Source organism: Lepidochelys kempii, chromosome 6 (genome assembly GCF_965140285.1).
Source record: "Lepidochelys kempii isolate rLepKem1 chromosome 6, rLepKem1.hap1, whole genome shotgun sequence".
In the NCBI taxonomy this organism is placed as follows: domain Eukaryota; kingdom Metazoa; phylum Chordata; order Testudines; family Cheloniidae; genus Lepidochelys; species Lepidochelys kempii.
In genome coordinates, this window is record NC_136385.1 from 84,653,623 (window position 1) to 84,672,324 (window position 18,702).

Sequence of the window (18,702 nt, forward strand, 5' to 3'; positions counted from 1 at the left end):
TTGTCAATGGCAGCAATTCAAAAATGAAAACATTTTAGGCATCTTTTTGTAATAAATATGGATCAAGTATAACAGCTTCAGTTGGCTTCATCAGTCTGAATTTTCTTTTAACTGTTTTGGAAATCTGAAGACAAGGATTCTGGTTCCATAAATATATTTCGTTTTATTCATTTTCACCTTTTATTATTTCATTTTATTTCTTTGTCCACTACCAGTTAGTTAAAATAGAAAACGTCAAATTTAAGTATAATGAGGCAGAATATATTTTGCCAGACTGTGACACTTCTGTGTATATGTGTGTGTGTACAGAGGAGGAAGTTTGTGGTGTGGTTTTCCATAAATAATCTACATCAAACACCATGAATAAGGAATATTTCATTGTGTGAGTGAGGATGCTGGTTATTGAGAAAGTAGTTCTTGCAATTGAATCCAATGGCTCAAATCCTAGAGGGACAATGTTGTTGTACTTCATGCATAATACTTTTTACTTCAAATGTAACTTAGAAAGGGAGAGAACAGTGTTAAATTAAGGATGAAATAAAGATCACACATTTATTTCTGAAACCAGCTTTGAAACTTTGCTCAACTGATAATTTTTCTTGAAGCAGAAAAGAGTGTTGACCTTTACAATTTTTTTGGTCCTACAGACAAAAGCAGTTGGTTTGCTTGATGCAGATGTATATGGCCCTTCGATTCCAAAGATGATGAATTTGAAAGGAAATCCAGAATTATCACCAAGTAAGTGTAAATTTACATAACTTTTTTGTTAAATATCTCATGGAGTTTCTGAAGAAAATAGATTTCTTCAAGTTATGAGAGTTATTTTAACAAGGCTTATTTGCTTTAATATTTTTTCTATGTTGCTGGTCAAGCCTCATTCAGTACTTCCTAAAAATCTGCCGTATTTTAAGTATGAGGTTGAATTCTAATATAAGAATAAAGACGTGGTGTATTTGCTTTCTATGATTGTTTCAATTTTTCCAAATGAACTTGTTTTCAAAACTAACACTTTGAAATATATCTGGAGAAGAGGAGAAGGGCGATTATGATGGTTAAAGATGTTTGATATAATGTATTTGGCTGTCCTTTCCCTTAATGCTTTGGGGCCAGATTGTCCAGTACACCACAGTGATTTTTGGCAGGAGATTTGTGCTGGAGAGTTTCCCCTGGGTAGGGGAAACCTCCATCAGTGTAAAAATGGGAGAGGAAGTTTTTTGCTGCCTCTTGCATTAGAAGAGAGAAGGGATGTGTTTGGGAGAGGGAAGGGTGAGGGAGAATGGAAGGGGAAGAAAGGGATGGGGAGAGAAGAGGGCTTGGAGAGGCCAAGGCTATGCTGTGTCTAATGTAGACCAGGGTCAGACACCTGAGAATCCAAGAGCCACAATCATTTCCTTGTAAGTCTCTCCTCTACAAAGTGCCTAGGCAGAGCTCAGGTACAGTAGAGAATCTCTTTCTACCCAAATTACGAAAACAGAATGTATTTAATGATTTGTTGTATCCGTCATGACAATAACTGAGCCCATTTACAAAAATTAAAAATATTTGGCCACAAATAAAACCATCCTCCTCACTACAATACTCTCTACCCAGTGATGATCAAGTATTGTCATTCAGCTGACAAATGGACAATACTGTCATGGGCTGCAACTTTACCAAGAATCATTGGCAGCCACAATGTTTCTGGACAGGAGTTCACTGCTAAGTAAAAGGCAGTGTCACACCTTCTAGCTTTTTATCTATAGCATTATCTTTGTGTGGTTAATATGATATCTTATTAAATGTCCTTTTTTTAGAATGCAAAGTCAAGCACTCAAAAGTTAGGAAATATGCTAAATTTAAGTTTTCCTGTTCAAACTTACTTTGCCCCCTTGAGCTTCCAGCATGTGTATAGAATATGATCATAAAATTGAATGCTGTATCATAATGAATATATACGTGGGGGGGCAAATTTAGGACTGTGCAGGCAATTGTAAATTTGGCATTTCCTAATTTTATGCTTGAGTTTGAAACCTAAATAATAAACTTTTATGGATTTTTTTGTTTGTTTATAATTTCCTAGTTTTTTTTTTTAAAGGAGCCCCCCCACCCCCTCCAATTCTGTTTATATACAACTGTAATAACCCCAAGCAGCACAAGCAAAGTTTAATCCCTGAATTTTCAGCACTGGCTTCTATTGCATGAGCTACAAGACTTGACTATTTTCAGAGTAACAGCCGTGTTAGTCTGTATTCGCAAAAAGAAAAGGAGGACTTGTGGCACCTTAGAGACTAACCAATTTATTAGAGCATAAGCTTTCGTGAGCTACAGCTCACTTCCTCAGATGCATATCGTGGAAACTGCAGCAGGCTTTATATATACACAGAGAATATGAAACAATACCTATTCCCACCCCACTGTCCTGCTGGTAATAGCTTATCTAAAGTGATTTCCAGCACAAATCCAGGTTTTCTCACCCTCCACCCCCCCACACAAATTCACTCTCCTGCTGGTGATAGCCCATCCAAAGTGACAACTCTTTACACAATGTGCATGACAATCAAGCTGGGCTATTTCCTGCATAAATCCAGGTTCTCACATCCCCCCCACCCCCATACACACACAAACTCACTCTCCTGCTGGTAATAGCTCATCCAAACTGACCACTCTTCAAGTTAAAATCCAAGTTAAACCAGAACATCTGGGGGGGGGGGGGTAGGAAAAAACAAGAGGAAACAGGCTACCTTGCATAATGACTTAGCCACTCCAAGTCTCTATTTAAGCCTAAATTAATAGTATCCAATTTGCAAATGAATTCCAATTCAGCAGTTTCTCGCTGGAGTCTGGATTTGAAGTTTTTTTGTTTTAAGATAGCGACCTTCATGTCTGTGATCGCGTGACCAGAGAGATTGAAGTGTTCTCCGACTGGTTTATGAATGTTATAGTTCTTGACATCTGATTTGTGTCCATTTATTCTTTTACGTAGAGACTGTCCAGTTTGACCAATGTACATGGCAGAGGGGCATTGCTGGCACATGATGGCATATATCACATTGGTGGATGTGCAGGTGAACGAGCCTCTGATAGTGTGGCTGATGTTATTAGGCCCTGTGATGGTGTCCCCTGAATAGATATGTGGGCACAGTTGGCAACGGGCTTTGTTGCAAGGATAAGTTCCTGGGTTAGTGGTTCTGTTGTGTGGTATGTGGTTGTTGGTGAGTATTTGCTTCAGGTTGCGGGGCTGTCTGTAGGCAAGGACTGGCCTGTCTCCCAAGATTTGTGAGAGTGTTGGGTCATCCTTTAGGATAGGTTGTAGATCCTTAATAATGCGTTGGAGGGGTTTTAGTTGGGGGCTGAAGGTGACGGCTAGTGGCGTTCTGTTATTTTCTTTGTTAGGCCTGTCCTGTAGTAGGTAACTTCTGGGAACTCTTCTGGCTCTATCAATCTGTTTCTTTACTTCTGCAGGTGGGTATTGTAGTTGTAAGAAAGCTTGACAGAGATCTTGTAGGTGTTTGTCTCTGTCTGAGGGGTTGGAGCAAATGCGGTTGTATCGCAGAGCTTGGCTGTAGACGATGGATCGTGTGGTGTGGTCAGGGTGAAAGCTGGAGGCATGCAGGTAGGAATAGCGGTCAGTAGGTTTCCGGTATAGGGTGGTGTTTATGTGACCATTGTTTATTAGCACTGTAGTGTCCAGGAAGTGGATCTCTTGTGTGGACTGGACCAGGCTGAGGTTGGTGGTGGGATGGAAATTGTTGAAATCATGGTGGAATTCCTCAAGGGCTTCTTTTCCATGGGTCCAGATGATGAAGATGTCATCAATATAGCGCAAGTAGAGTAGGGGCTTTAGGGGACGAGAGCTGAGGAAGCGTTGTTCTAAATCAGCCATAAAAATGTTGGCATACTGTGGGGCCATGCGGGTACCCATAGCAGTGCCGCTGACAATCTTGAAAAGTTTGAGAACTGGGGCGCACCTGCCAGGGCTTGGGGCTTCAGCCCCGCTCCTGCTGAAGCCCTGAGCCCTGGCAGGTGCACCCCATGGGACTGGAGCCCCGAGACCCCCGTTCCCCGCTGGGCAGAAGCCAGAGGCAATACATGGGGTGGGGGTCTTTGACAGGGCTTGCTGGCCCTGATTGGTTACATGGTGCAGCAGGGCCCCTTCCATGGCAGCTGCTGGAGCCAGCAATCTGGGACCTGTGGCTGTGGGGAGAGGCAGCAGCAAACAGTTAAGAGCTGCAGGGAGAGCAACTGCTTTTGCTGCTGCCTTTTTCTGTGGAGCTAAAGCTTTGGTCCCTCCCTGCAGGTCCCAGCTGTTTGCCACTGCCTCTCCACATGGAGTAACACTTGGGAGCTGCAGGGAGAGGCCGTTGAAGGTAAGGGGGGGGCGGGGCTGGGTGTGAACCTTTAAATTGTGCCCCCCCCCCCACTCAGCAGATATCAGTTGTCTCTGGCAGAAGCCCCTGCAGAGTTGAAGCCTTGAGCTTCTTTCCCCTCAGGCTGGTAAGTGGAAAATGGCGGAGGGGAGGGGGGAGAGGAGAGGAGCTCCATGAGCCCCACTTCAACTGTAAAATAGCCACATGCAGCTTGTGAGCCATGGTTTGGCCACCCTTGTTATATAGACTGTAAACAAGTTACTCCTTAGCCGTGGCCCACGTTCATAGAAGATATGGGTTGGAAGTAGACCACAGGAGGTCATCTAGTCCAACCCCCTGCTCAAAGCAGGACCAATCACCAACTAAATCATCCCAGCCAGGGCTTTGTCAAGCCAGGCCTTAAAATCCTCTAAGGATGGAGATTCCACCACCTCCCTAGGTAACACATTTCAGTGCTTCACCACCCTCCTAGTGAAATAGTGTTTCCTAATATCCAACCTAGACCTCCCCCACTGCAACTTGAGACCATTGCTCCTTGTTCTGTCATCTGCCACCACTGAGAACAGCCAAGCTCAATCCTCTTTGGAACCCCCCTTCAGGTAGTTGAAGGCTGCTATCAAATCTCCCCTCACTCTTCTCTTCTGCAGAGTAAACAAGCTCAGTTCCCTCAGCCTCTCCTCATAAGTCATGTGCCCCAGCCCCCTAATCATTTTCGTTGCCCTCCAGTGGACTATCTCCAGTTTGTCCACATCCTTTCTTGTCGTGGGGGGCCCAAAACTGGACGTAATACTGCAGATGCGGCCTCACCAGTGCCAAATAGAGGGCAATAATCACTTCTCTCAATCTGCTGGCAGAGCCCCTATTAATGCAGCCCAATATGCCATTAGCCTTCTTGGAAAAAAGGGCACACTGTTGACTAATATCCAACTTCTTGTCCTCTATAATCCTCAGATCCTTTTCTGCAGAACTGCCGCTTAGCCAGTCGGTCCCCAGCCTGTTCCAAGGATTATTCCATCCCAAGTGCAGGACTCTGGTGCAGCTCCAACCTGGCCCATTGACACGCTAAAAGTATCCTCCTATTTGTCTAGGTCACTCTGGACTCTCTTCCTACCCTCCAGTGTATCTACCTCTCCCCACAACTTAGCGTCATGCAGACTTGCTCAGAGTGCAATCCATCCCATCATTCAGATCGTTAATGAAGATGTTGAACAAAACCAGCCCCAGGTCCAACCCTTTGGGCACTCCGCTTGATACCGGCTGCCAACTAGACATGGAGCCGTTGATCACTACCCATTGAGCCCAACGATCTAGCCAGATTTCTATCCACCATATAGTCCATTCATCCATTCCATACTACTTTAACTTGCTGGCAAGAATACTGTGGGAGTATTCAAAAGCTTTGCTAAAGTCAAGGTATATCATGTCCACCACTTTCCCCATATCCGCAGAACCAATTATCTACTCATAGAAGGCAATCAGGTTGGTCAGGTCTGACTTGCCCTTGGTGAATCTATGTTGACTGTTCCTGATCACCTTCCTCTCCTCCAAGTGCTTCAAAATGGATTCCTTGAGGACCTGCTCCATGATTTTTCCAGAGACTGAGGTGAGGCTGTAGTTCCGCGGATTCTCCTTCTTCCCTTTTTGAAAGATGGGCACTATATTTGCCTTTTTCCAATTGTCCGGCACCTCCCCTGATTGCCATGAGTTCTCGAAGATAATGGCCAATGGCTCTGCAATCACATCAGCCAACTCCCTCAGCACCCTCTGATGCATTCGATCTGGCTGCATGGAGTTGTGCACGTCCAGCTTTTCTAAATAGTCCTTATCCTGCTCTTTCACCACAGAGGGCTGGTCACCTCCTCCCCATACTGTGCTGCCCAGTGCAGCAGTCTGGGAGCTGACCTTGTCTGTGAAGACTGAGGCAAAAAAAAAAAAAAAAAGCATGCTCCTGCTTTTGGCTGGCTCAGTTCTTCACAAGGGTCACCAATAAAGGAAGACTACTGAGAATCTGGTGCATGTCAAAAAGCATCGACCTCCCCAAACTTGGTAAAGACCTAAACCAGGCATCAGCCACAATTAGTGTAACTACAAATTTGTGCTGTGAAAATTCCACACTGTACAGTTTTAGGCTCTTTACGTGAATTTCCATTTATTTCCTTAATGTAAGATGTCACTTTAAAAAGAAACTGTTAACCCCTCTAGCTGCCAAGAAAATTAACTTATGGTAGACTGAAAACCTTATTGACGTGAACTGACACAAACCGAGGTCTGTAGATGGGCTGAAATAATGGGCCAGGTAGGAGCTGCACCAGTTGACACCAGGAGAGAATTTTACCTGAAAGCTCTAAAGAGATGTGTGCTGTCACAGTAATATGTTAATTCTGAAACTTAATGACTACAGTTCATTTTTGCTGCTATTAACCGTATTACTACTGATTTGGTTTAACACAAAAATCTATTTAGTGTGACTGTAGCTTGATAATAGTGTGTTTAGATTTATTGGCCAGGACATAATAGAACAAGAATCAGAATATATCTTTAAAAGATGTAAATCAGAAATCACATTAGGAAATAAAAAATAGTGATACTTTCCCAATCTCCATTCCCAACCCAAACTCTGTCTAATGACGAAACCAAAAATATGAGGTTGCTCGTAGTAGATTGTCCCAGTTTGTTTAATTGAATCATCCTTTTTTTCATATTTTAATCAGAAATGACATACTAAACAATTTTGATATTTAATTGTCTTCATTAGGTTTCAGAATAAATACTTCCTTAAATGGGGGAAGTTCACAACTGTCTCAGACGCTCTTGTCAACTGCTGGAAATGGCCCACCTTGATTATCACTACAAAAGGTTCCTCTCCTCCCCTCTCCCCCCCCCTGCTCTCCTGCTGGTAATAGCTCACCTTACCTGATCACTCTTGTTACAGTGTGTACGGTAACATCCATTGTTTCATGTTCTCTATGTATTTAAATCTCCCCACTGTATTTTCCACTGAATGCATCCGATGAAATGAGCTTTAGCTCATGAAAGCTTATGCTCAAATAAATTGGTTAGCCTCTAAGGTGCCACAAGTACTCCTTTTCTTTTTGTGAATACAGACTGACACGGCTGCTACTCTGAAACCTGTCTTGAAACTGTTAAAAGTTTGAGTACCAGCCGTGTTAGTCTGTATTTGCAAAAAGAAAAGGAGTACTTTTGGCACCTTAGAGACTAACCAATTTATTTGAGCATGAGCTTTCGTGAGCTACAGCTCACGTCATCAGCTCACGAAAGCTCATGCTCAAATAAATTGGTTAGTCTCTAAGGTGCCACAAGTACTCCTTTTCTTGTTGTTACAAGCTATCTGCAGACTTCGGTAGATAGATATTATTACTTCTGTTTCACATTGAAGGCTGTTTTTGGAATGACTTGACTTAATTTTGTTTAACTGAAGTTTTGATTTTTACAAGATACAACCTTTAGGAATAAGTAGACTGGAGTTCTTTCAAGCTGACCTAATTTCACCTCCATTACAAATAACAGAATCTTCAGTCAAATGTTTGATATTTTTAGCTCTCAAAATAAGGCTCTGGGAAGGGGAGAGTGATCTAGGAAGGGTGAGGTGGGCTGGCCTCTGAGCAAGTGAGACGAATATCCTTGTTGCTTTCTTCAAACAACCATAATTACAAATTTCTTAGTCTGAAATAGCTATTCTAATTCTTGAGTGAAGATAGATTTTTATAGTGGTTGCAAAATGTTTACCTGCTTGTTCAGTTTTTTAAAATTGTTTTACTCTGATACTGTTTAATGCAGGATAATAATTGAGTGTTAACCTTTTAAATTGCTGGCATTTCTTTTAGATAAATCTGTGCTTGCTCAACAGTTGAACATTTTTATGCAAGTGCACATTTTTCATATCATCTGATTTTTCTAGCTATTGTAGTATATTGTGTGAAACTAAAGTTCTGATTATGTTTAGATGCATAACATTTTAGGTAAAGTACTGTGTACTGTATTTTTCTGATAGGAACATTGTGGTTGTTAAAGGAATATGGTCAACTTGAAAAATCACACGTGTATCTGAACATTTCGTACTCAGCTGACGTTATGAGTGACCTTTAAGATTACTGAAAGAGAAAGATTGGAGGAAATTATTTTTCTCTGTTAGTTTAGTATGTGCATTTGGCAGCACTTCATGTATAGAGGCATTCCTTTGCCGCATTACTGTCATGCACGGCTCTTGTGGGACTGCAACTTCTTGGACTATTTTAGGATTTACAAAGGGAAGTATGTCAGGCAGTGGCAGTAGCAAAGCTAAAACTGAAAGGGGTAACAGGTGAATGTGTGCAGGCAGAGATAGTGGGGGTTGAAGGTGGGTGGGGTTGAACTTCTTGGTCAGTTTAGTCCTCAAACCCTTTTAAAAACATCCCCGGAGTAGAAAAATTAACATTCAATTAAAATAGGAATTTTAAAAAATTCCGGATATTTTAATAAAAGGGTGCTACCAGAATTAAAAAAATAAAAAATAAAAAAAAATTAGTCAATGTAAAAAAAAAAAAATCTATTTGGCAGTGTCCCTTTAAATTATATATCAAATTCTATAGCCAGTTGCAAGATTAGCCTTTGCTGCGGTGCTGTCTGTGCTTGGTTGAGACTTGGCTTCACAGTTCCCACCTGCTGCTGCTGATTTGGAAGCTCTTGTTCTTGATGCTGCTGACTACATGAAGTAGAAAGCTGAAAAGCTTAATGAAATGATTGTAGCGTAATTGAGAAGCAATCAGTATTATCCAGCACCTCTTGAGATTTAAAGCAGGGTTTTTCCTTCAGTTAGTACAAGAGACTAAAATGTAATATTTTCAGATTTGTAACTAAATCATGTTTGTAACTAAATCTTGGACAGTATATAAGGTGATTGGGTTTTGATATCAAAGCAAGATAAACTGTTGGCAGGTTGTTAAAATTAATCTGCAGTTTTGTGCTTTTATTAATACTTTGTATGTTTTCAACAGCTTCTGACTGAATATCTTGAAATCTTTGCATACATGAATGCGTTAGTTTGGCTCTACTCTGAAAAGAGACAGTGTAAAAATAGCAACATGTTAATCAATAAGTCCTGTTCTTTCTGTGTTTACTTCTGTAACAAAAATAAGTGTGTCGTGATGGTTGTATTTTAAACTACTTCTGTTAACCAGAGCTGTATTAAAGCATAGGTACTATATGCCTACCCATCTGACCTGAGCTCCTGAAGTCACAAGGTGTCAGAATCTCATCTGTAATTTAAAAAAAAAATGCAAGAAACTAAACTTATTTCTAGCCCTTGTGGTTGCAAAGATACCCTCTGATCATGTTTTCAAGTTTAACTGTCATGGTGAATTTTTCCTGACTTGCGGATTGCCTGAAATCGTAGATCCAAGGGATGAACTTGTCTATTCATCTTAGTGAGTCGTTAAGTATGGAAACCCCAAATCTGCAGGTCCCACTAACACCATCCTGGCATAGAACTGTGTGTTACTATTTAAGTGCCACATTCCAGGGTGCAGACAGTGATGGGATGTGTCAACACCTGTCCTGCAACCTTGGTAGCCCCCAGCAGAATCCTTTGCTTAGGCCCCACCCACCTAAGTCCTTACTCCTCCAGGACACTCAGCCTGCTTGAAGACAAGGAGCAGGGGTCCAGAGACGGGGAGCCCCTAGTCTGCCCAGAAGATGGCTCTTGCACAGGTGGCTTCTGCCACTGCCAGCAGGGACAGGATCCATGATGCCAATCCACAGCATAAGGATGGGATTATTGGGAGTGAGGGGCATGTGAGGTATGCTCGGGCCCTGGATTGCCTTAATCTAGTCTTGGTGTTAGCTGTGTAGTGACAGCAGTTATGAGAGATGAACCTACATTTTGTTCCTTCTTGTGTATCATCAGGAGACTAAAATAATGGTACAGAGAAGGGAAAAGAGACTTCTTACACTTTCTCACAGTACAAGAACAAGGTGCCATTCAAACAAATCTGAATAGGAACAGATTTACAGTTGACTCAGTTAAATATAATTAGCTTGTGGAACTCATTACCACAATACCCATGGTGTCCAAGAGCACAGAAAATATTAAAAAGTTACACTCATTATCCATCTTAATGTCTAATATTAAATTACACTGGATAGGAATTAAAAAAGAATATAAACCATTAGTCACTAACTCTGGGGGGGAGGGATTTAGGTACATTAGTCGATAATTAACTCTTAAAGGGATCTAACACCCTCTTCAGCAGCATCTGGAATTTGCCACTATCATCAAAAACAGAATCTTGGACTTGGTGAACAACTAGTTTGAGCCAGTATGTCACTACCTAGAATTACTTAGTAAATTTCACTTATAGCGCTGTCAAGGCTGATTTCTCCACTCTGGCACGTTGAGTGCAGAAGGTGGGGGCCCACATGGATTCTAAAAATTAATATTGGCCACTCCAAACTGGTATTAAACTACGAAGCTCACAGCTTCTCTCTGACCTTGGGTGGGTAGATGCTGCCAAATGCAAAACCCCTTGGAACCCAGGAAGGCTCACTTGGGAATTCCTTCCTGTACGGTACCCTCAAGCCCTTTCACACACACCTCCCCTCCGGGGAAGAGCTGAGAAGGAAAACAAAGGAAATTAACTGTTGCCCCCAGCTAATTAAACAACATATGCACAAACTTCTTAGGACACCAAAATCCAATCCTGTTCTTAAAAAAGGTAAATTTTATTAAAAACAAAAAGAAAGAAAATACATCTAAAACTTAGGCTTTTGTTAGATTTTAAAAAACCCACTTACAAAAATTAAACATCAAGAATAACCTTCTTGCGATCCAGCTTAAAGGTTACAAGCAAAACAAAAACATTTGGGGTTAGCACAGAGGAGTTCACAAGCCAATAAGAAATAAACAGAAACAAACCTAATCGCATCTTCCTAGACATTCCCTAATTTACTTACATATCTGGATTTCAGATAAGCAATCTCTAGGTATGATTTGATGGTTTTTCATACCTGGCTTAAAGCTTCACAGAATAACTGCTGTCCTGTTCCCTTCTTCCCCAGAGAACCACAACACACAGACAAAGGGAAGTTCTTTCCTCCCCCCACCCCCTCCCCATTTTAAAAAGTTCTAGCCCTCCTATTGGCTCTTTTGGTCAGGTACCCACTCCTTTCCTTTTACCTGTGGGCTTGTTAACCCTTTACAGGTAAAGCAAGTGGTGAACAACTACCAAGAGGGATTCTAGAGCTAGCTGGCTGGCTGAGTGCCCACAAGAAGGAGCTGTTCCCCATCTCATTTATCATAAGGACCAATACATTACATCTGTACAACCTCACCGAAAACAATTAGGTTGCACAAGGGCAAATTGGAGAATAAGTTAGTTTGCATAACTTTTCTTATGCATCATCCACCATAATAAAGGAAGAAACCAGATTAGCTCTGAGCTTTCAGGTAGAGTTTTTAAGAATGGCAGTCATAAATGTGTTTGTATGTGTACTTGTGTGTCTGTCTGCAAGCTGAATATATTTGATCTAGAATAAATTGACAGGCAAAAAATATGGAAACCCAGAATGCCATTTTTAAAGTCACTTTTCTCAGTAGAATAGAGCTATTAAAACGTCATAGACAACTTAAAATCTAGCCAATTTAAAAATTAATTTTAAAGTAGTTTTAAATATACATGTATTCCTGAATCTTTCTGCTAATTTTTGTCATCTTACAATCACACTTTCCTATTTTTAACATTTTCTTGCCCTTGTTCTTTTATGAAACCGTCCCACATACAGTAAAATTTACTGATTCCAGGAGAAACGGTGAAATTTAAGAGATCTCAAGTGTTATTGAGTACATAAACAAATAGGAAAATAGAGAAAATGTGGGTGTTCTTTAATGCTTATAGGTGTTAAAAGTAACAATAAAGAAGTAAAAATGACACCTGTCTAAAATATTTTTTTTAGGCTGATAGTGTTTTCTAAGCCTCACAGCATCCTTGTGAAGCATGTAGTAGGTCCATTTTACAATTGGAGAATCTGGGCTACAAAGACTTGACTTGCTGAAAGTGGCACAAAAAGAACTAAGGCATTCAATAAATCTAAAAAAATAATTTTTGGTAGATTTGGAAATACAGCTCAGTTTACCTACCTTCATTTTCATACCATGCTCATCACCAAGGTATTTCGGGGTATTACAACTGTTAAAATACATTTTTAACAGGACCTTTATCTCCAGTTTCCTTTTCTTCTATCAGTTTTATCTTTGTGTATTAATGAATTTATTTGCTCTGAGAGAGCTAACTTAAATAAGTGAGCTTTGCATTTTGTTCTGAAGATGGATGTCTGATGTTTTTATAGAAGTTAATTTCAGAATTGCAGTTCAGTTGTAGGTAAGCGCTGTCCACTGCCCTCATAATTCTCATTGTTGTTGTTGACCTTTCTAGTGCACTAGCTGACTGGGGCAGCTATAGTTGTGTAGAGGGAGGTAGTCAGTTCTTCAGGTAGCATGGGCTAATCCAGTAAATGGCTTTTGAATATTTGGACAAAAACCGTGAATTTGGTTGTGTGCTGCTCATAGAGCTATGCAGAGAGATCTGCTGCTGAGTAGGTGGGATGCTGCATCTTGAATCAAGTGGAAGTTTTTCAGAGTTGTCAGCTTCATTCCTCTTAGATACAATGAATTCAATAATCAATCATGGTGGTCACTAATTTGTGGTTCACTGTAGCCAAATCAGTTTAATGGAATAACGCTCTGTCTTCTGACCAGCTACAGGTAGAAAAAGGCTTTGGATCCACAAAGACCTCAAGGCTATTTTGTGCATCATTTTGATGATTGGGGGGAAGGCACTTTTGACGGAAGGTACTGGCTTCAGAGAACTCACCCATCTTGTGCTTTTAGTACAAAACCATACATTTCAACTACTTTGAAATGTAGTTGACTAATACACGATCAAAATCAGCATATTTTTCCTACTTATGCCAGACTTACCTTTGAATCATAATCTTACAACAAGCAGCTGTGTTTTTGCTTTTTTTAACTCTTTAAAATTGAGTTGATGCATTCTGAATTAATTGCTTTTTACACCCAGAAAATGAATGTAATAGGAATTGATTGGGGGAAAAAAAGAGCTGTGTTATAAAGTGGAAGGGCTGTGGAGGGTTTGTAAACTTCTTTTTAAGCTTTTCTGTGTTTTTGGTGATTTGAGTTGATGGTCGGTGAGTGTTTTATAATTGGGGAAAAAATCATAATGTCAAAAATGAGCCTAATTATTTCAGAAAATTAGCATTTCATAACTTCTTTAGACTTCATTTGGGGATTATATACTACTTTACCATTAGGAAGCTAAAGCTGAGCAATGCCTCATATATAGTCTTACTCAAATGCTTGAAGAAACATAAGAAGCCCATGTAAGGCGCACTCAAATTTGCTGCTCCCCTTAGAAAGGGAAGGAAAAAAAAAGGATTGGATTTAACAGTGACAGCACACAATATGGATGAGAATTGCTATTTAAAGCATGATTTGAAATGAAAAATGTTTGTGTTCGTAGAGAGCTAACAGTTTCATAGTTATGAAAAGGAATGTTTATGTTCCCTAAAAAATGGCATTGTATGAGTTCTTTCCTGTTCACTGAGCTTCATGAGTAATAGATTTCAGAGTAGCAGCCGTGTTAGTCTATATCCACAAAAAGAACAGGAGTACTTGTGGCACCTTAGAGACTAACAAATTTATTTGAGCATAAGCTTTTGTGGGCTACAGCCCGCTTCAACGGATGCATAGAATGGAACATATAGTAAGAAGAATATATATACAGAGAATATGAAAAGGTGGAGTAAGAGGCTAATTTATTAAGATGAGCTATTATCAGCAGGAGAAAAAAACTTTTGTAGTGATGGCCCATTTAGACAGTTGGCAAGAAGGTGTGAGGATACTTAACATAGGGAAATAGATTCAATATGTGTAATGACCCAGCCACTCCCAGTCTCTATTCAAACCCAAGTTAATGGTATCTAGTTTGCATATTAATTCAAGCTCAGCAGTTTCTCATTGGAGTCTGTTTTTGAAGTTTTTCTGTTGCAAAATTGCTACCTTTAAATCTGTTACTGAGTAGCCAGAGTGGTTGAAGTGTTCTCCTACTGGTTTTTGAATGTTATGATTCCTGATGTCAGATTTGTGTACATGTATTCTTTTATGTAGAGACTGTCCGGTTTGGGCAAAGTACATGGCAGAGGGGCATTGCTGGCACATGATGGCATATAGCACATGGGTAGACATGCAGGTGAACGAGCCGCTGTTGGCGTGGCTAATGTGATTAGGTCCTATGATGGTGTCCCTTGAATAAATAAATGGACAGAGTTGGCATCGGGCTTTGTTGCAAGGTTAGGTTCCTGGGTTCATGGGTTTTTTTTGTGTGGTTGCTGGAGAGTATTTGCACCGATATGACTAAATACAAGGAGCAGATCTGTTGAATAGGGAGGTCCCTATTTCTACAGTCATTTCTGAGAGAACTGCACTTCGAGAACATTATTGTTGGATAACGTTATTTTATGTTTCATTGGGTTTTTTTTTCATTATATTAGAGTATATACAGGGGTATCTTGATGGTTAAATAACGCTATTAATGCAGGATATAATGGCAGTGCTTCGGTTCCTTCTGTAGTCCTAGTCCAAGCCAGACTGTTAGTGAGAAAACTGAAAATACCAATTGCAGTACCTTTGAGGTAGTACTACATTTACATTGATAATATAGTGTGAAACCAAACCTGAAGTCTCAATGAGACTATTTTGGCCTTCTGGCATAAGCAACTAAAGTAATGGTTGGATTTTTAAAATTTGTAACTGGATGATTAACCCCTCTTTGGGTGCAGCACTCCTCACCTCTGCAGTTGATTGGTGCCTCCTGTGTCCTCCTCTGCCATGCCCTGGAACTCTTGTTGCAGCCCACCTTGCCACTTTCCCTCTTGCCCTTTTCTTTTTGTGTGTGTGTGTTTTTTTTAATTGTAATCTCATGTTTTCCTTTGTTTATGATTTTGCTTTCTGTTATTTGCTCCATATCTTCTGTTCTCCTCTCACCTTCAGTTCTGTTCTGTTCAGTCACTATATGTTGTATCTTTTCCCTACTAGACAGCATGACTGTGTGCATGTTGCCGTAGAGACTAGTGGGCCACGTTCAGAGAGCCGCACTCTCTAGCATCAAGTAGAATGTGCAGGTAGCAGGCCAGAAAGACAGGTGCGCTTCCCCTGAAGATTTTGGCGCCGCCCTCAGATTGAGAATCGCTGGCCTTGGGGTATTTATTTTTATTTTTCCCACAAAGTATAAAAGCCAAGGAGACAAACGCTATTGTGGCTTGAAACTGGGCCTTTCAGGTACTTTATGGGGTCGAGCCTTGAACAGATATGGTGTTGAAGCCTGTCATATTTCCCCTTTTATTCTTTTTCCCTTTGAATGGCTTTACAAATCTGTATTCTTTTCTGTCTCCTGATTTTTTTACTTTTCTCCCTCTTGTCAAAACTCTTTTCTTTTAGTTATGTCCCGAGATGTCAAATCTCCCTTTAACTTCCACAGCCTCATGTCTGTTTTCTTCAGTCCTTTTTGTAGTTCTTTCTGTTTAGTCTCCTATAGTTTGGAGCTTTCAGATCCTTGACTTGGCCCAAAATCCTCTGTGGTAAACCATGATAGGCTGTCAGTCTTGGAATGTAACTGGAAATTCCTTTTTGGATCCAGGAAAGCAGCAAGTATGTTTTTTCTCATTCTTTCAGACAGATGACATCCGAGAATTGCTGTTTACTGTGAGTAATATACAGTGTTGCAGAAACTGGAATCCTAATTAAGGTGGTGGGGGAAGAATTTACAGTCACTGCAGTACCAAATCAGACATTTTAAAAATCATGTGATGCAAAATTATTCAAGATTTTACAAATGGAGAAGGCTTAAAATCTGCTCCAAATAGCATGTACAGATAGTATATTAACTAAATGGATGACTCATATAGTCAGTATTGCTTTTATGTTACAGAATACAGCGTATATGCTGCAATATGTCATTCACTCCTTCACTGGCATTGTGGCAATGACACAGTTTGTCTTGTAGTAAGAGTCTTTTTTGTGTTTTAAGTGATGAGACATCCTGGAGATGTGAGGAGGTGGGAAATAATGACCTATATTATGATAAACTCAGCTAATGAAGAACTCCACAGAAAGCTTTTGTTCACAGTGCAGTGGATTCCTAAGCTTCAGTATAAACTTTGAACAAATACTAGCTTGCTATAATTTTTCTTAAATGCATGTAGAGAGGTTACTGCATGATTTTTATTTAAATAAAATGTTGTGGTAGAGGAATTAGTACTTTTAGTCATAAATACACTGTTAAATCTATAGTTACTACAGGATCTCATGTATAAACTAGCTAGTTTTAAGCATTAAAAATATTGTTTAGAGACTTGAGGGAAAATACATTGAGAAATGTAACCATTGGTGCTGCATTTCTTACAGTAGTTTATTTTTACTTTATGCCCAGACTTTTTCTCCTCACCAAAGGAAAATATTAAATAGCTTTAGTAAAGCAACAAAACTGACCCACATTTCTGAGATGTTTTGTTTATAATCAACCAGTTTTGAAGTACTTTGTTATGAGTGAAAGGATGAGAAGAAGAATGGCTCAAGTCTACTTCACCACAGACTTCCTGTGTGATCTTGGATAAGTCACATAGTCTCTCTGTGTGTGTGGCTTGGTTCCCCATCTATAACATGGGGATAATAGTACTACCCTACTTCACAAGAGTCTTGTGAAGATAAATATATTAAAGATTGTGAAATGCTCAAATACTACAGTAATGAGGGCCACACAAATTCATGCGATAGAGCACAAGAGATAAACACACATCAAAGTACGGCTCTGATACCATCATGGGACCTCAGTAGACAGACCTGTATGCTTGCATGGAATGCCTTTTGAAGCCAGTGGAGCAAGGTGATTATGGACTTGATTTCAAGACCAGGGCTTGCTTATTGCTCAAATGGATTTGGAAAAAACTTGTCAGTTGGTATAGCCAATATAAAATTACCGTATTTTTTTTTGGTATCTAGACCTCTTTATAGGAAAAACAGTCCTCCTTTCTTGTGTTTGCTGTATCAGTTAAGGTGCTTTTATCAGGTGCTCTCCTGGAATTAGATAAACAGATTGTGAGTTCCTTATTCTCACTGGTGGGCTGTTACTTGCACAAATACTCATTGTCAACAGGAGTATTCATGTATGTAATCACACATGGTGAGTTAAAACTACTCTACATGAAGTTAGTCAAGGTATTCTCTATCTTCTGAACAATGAGACCAGCCATGTTTAATGAGCTAAATCATTGGTAGGTCAATAAAATACCTACTGTACATGGTGAGTATTTTTGTAGTCACACAGATGTGTGTGGCACAGGTGGAGCTGGTAGATCCACCTATAGTCAAGATTGTCTAACATTTTCCATTATAAGACCTTGTTTTCAGTTGCCTGTAGCATTGCCAAACTTTAACTGTTTAGGCTGAAATTTTTCGCGCAAGGTGTCTGCTTCAGGCTGAATTTTTTGGGAAAGTTTCAACTAAAATGACTTAGGTATTTTTAAAAACAAGGTTATGTTTACAGTTTATGGTTTAGAGGTATCTAAAAATGAGGATGCATTGTTTTCCCCTATTAACAATAGTAAGAATCTTTTACACTGAAAAGCCTTAACACCTCATTCTTTGGAGCAGTGACTTGAAATTCAATATAGGGGGTTTTGCTTTTTGTTGCTCCCATGAAAATCTGCCCAACTTTGGCCAAGTTGTAAACCTCTGAAAAATCTCAGTTTGCACATGCTCAGAGTGAATGAACATGGTGCATGCTCAGGCTGATCAGGACTTCTGTAATTGCTCCTCTTGGAAGCTGGAGGGCTGCTGTGGTTCCAGGCACCAGCACTGAGAGCAGGGAGACTTGTGCTCTCCATTCTTCCCCTGCTGGTGCCCAGACAGCATAGAGAAGGAGCAAGGCGCCTGGCTCAAATGCAAAGGGGTAAGGAGCTAAGGGGGGAGGGGAGGTGAACACTTGGGCACAGGGACATGGACTGGGGATGAGCGTGTTCTCTGTAGGACCTTGCCTCATTTGGTGTAGAAGTTGGAAAGTGTATAGTGAATGAGACAGGATGGTTTTGTGATTAAGGCAGTTGGATGCTGCCCTGGAGAACTGGATTCTACCCAGGCCGCTATCACAGAGTTCCTGTGTAATGTTGGGCAAGTCAATTACATCAGAATTTTCACAAGTGGCAACTAACTGAGTGTTCCTTATTTTAAGTGTGCCCACTTGAGATGGCTGGAGCCAAATTTTGCATAAGTGTTAACAACTGCAACTGAAGT

At 40.3% G+C, this 18,702-nt stretch overlaps 1 protein-coding gene across 4 annotated transcripts in view; it reads left to right on the forward strand.

Annotated features, from left to right (window-relative positions):
• NUBPL (NUBP iron-sulfur cluster assembly factor, mitochondrial) overlaps positions 1–18,702 on the forward strand; it is a 152,257-nt gene that overhangs the window by 25,367 nt on the left and 108,188 nt on the right. For all 4 annotated transcript variants that reach the window (XM_073348974.2, XM_073348972.2, XM_073348971.2 and 1 more), the window contains one exon: positions 648–738. In XM_073348974.2, coding sequence (XP_073205075.1) covers positions 648–738 — 91 coding nt within the window. The remainder of the gene's footprint in view (positions 1–647; positions 739–18,702) is intronic.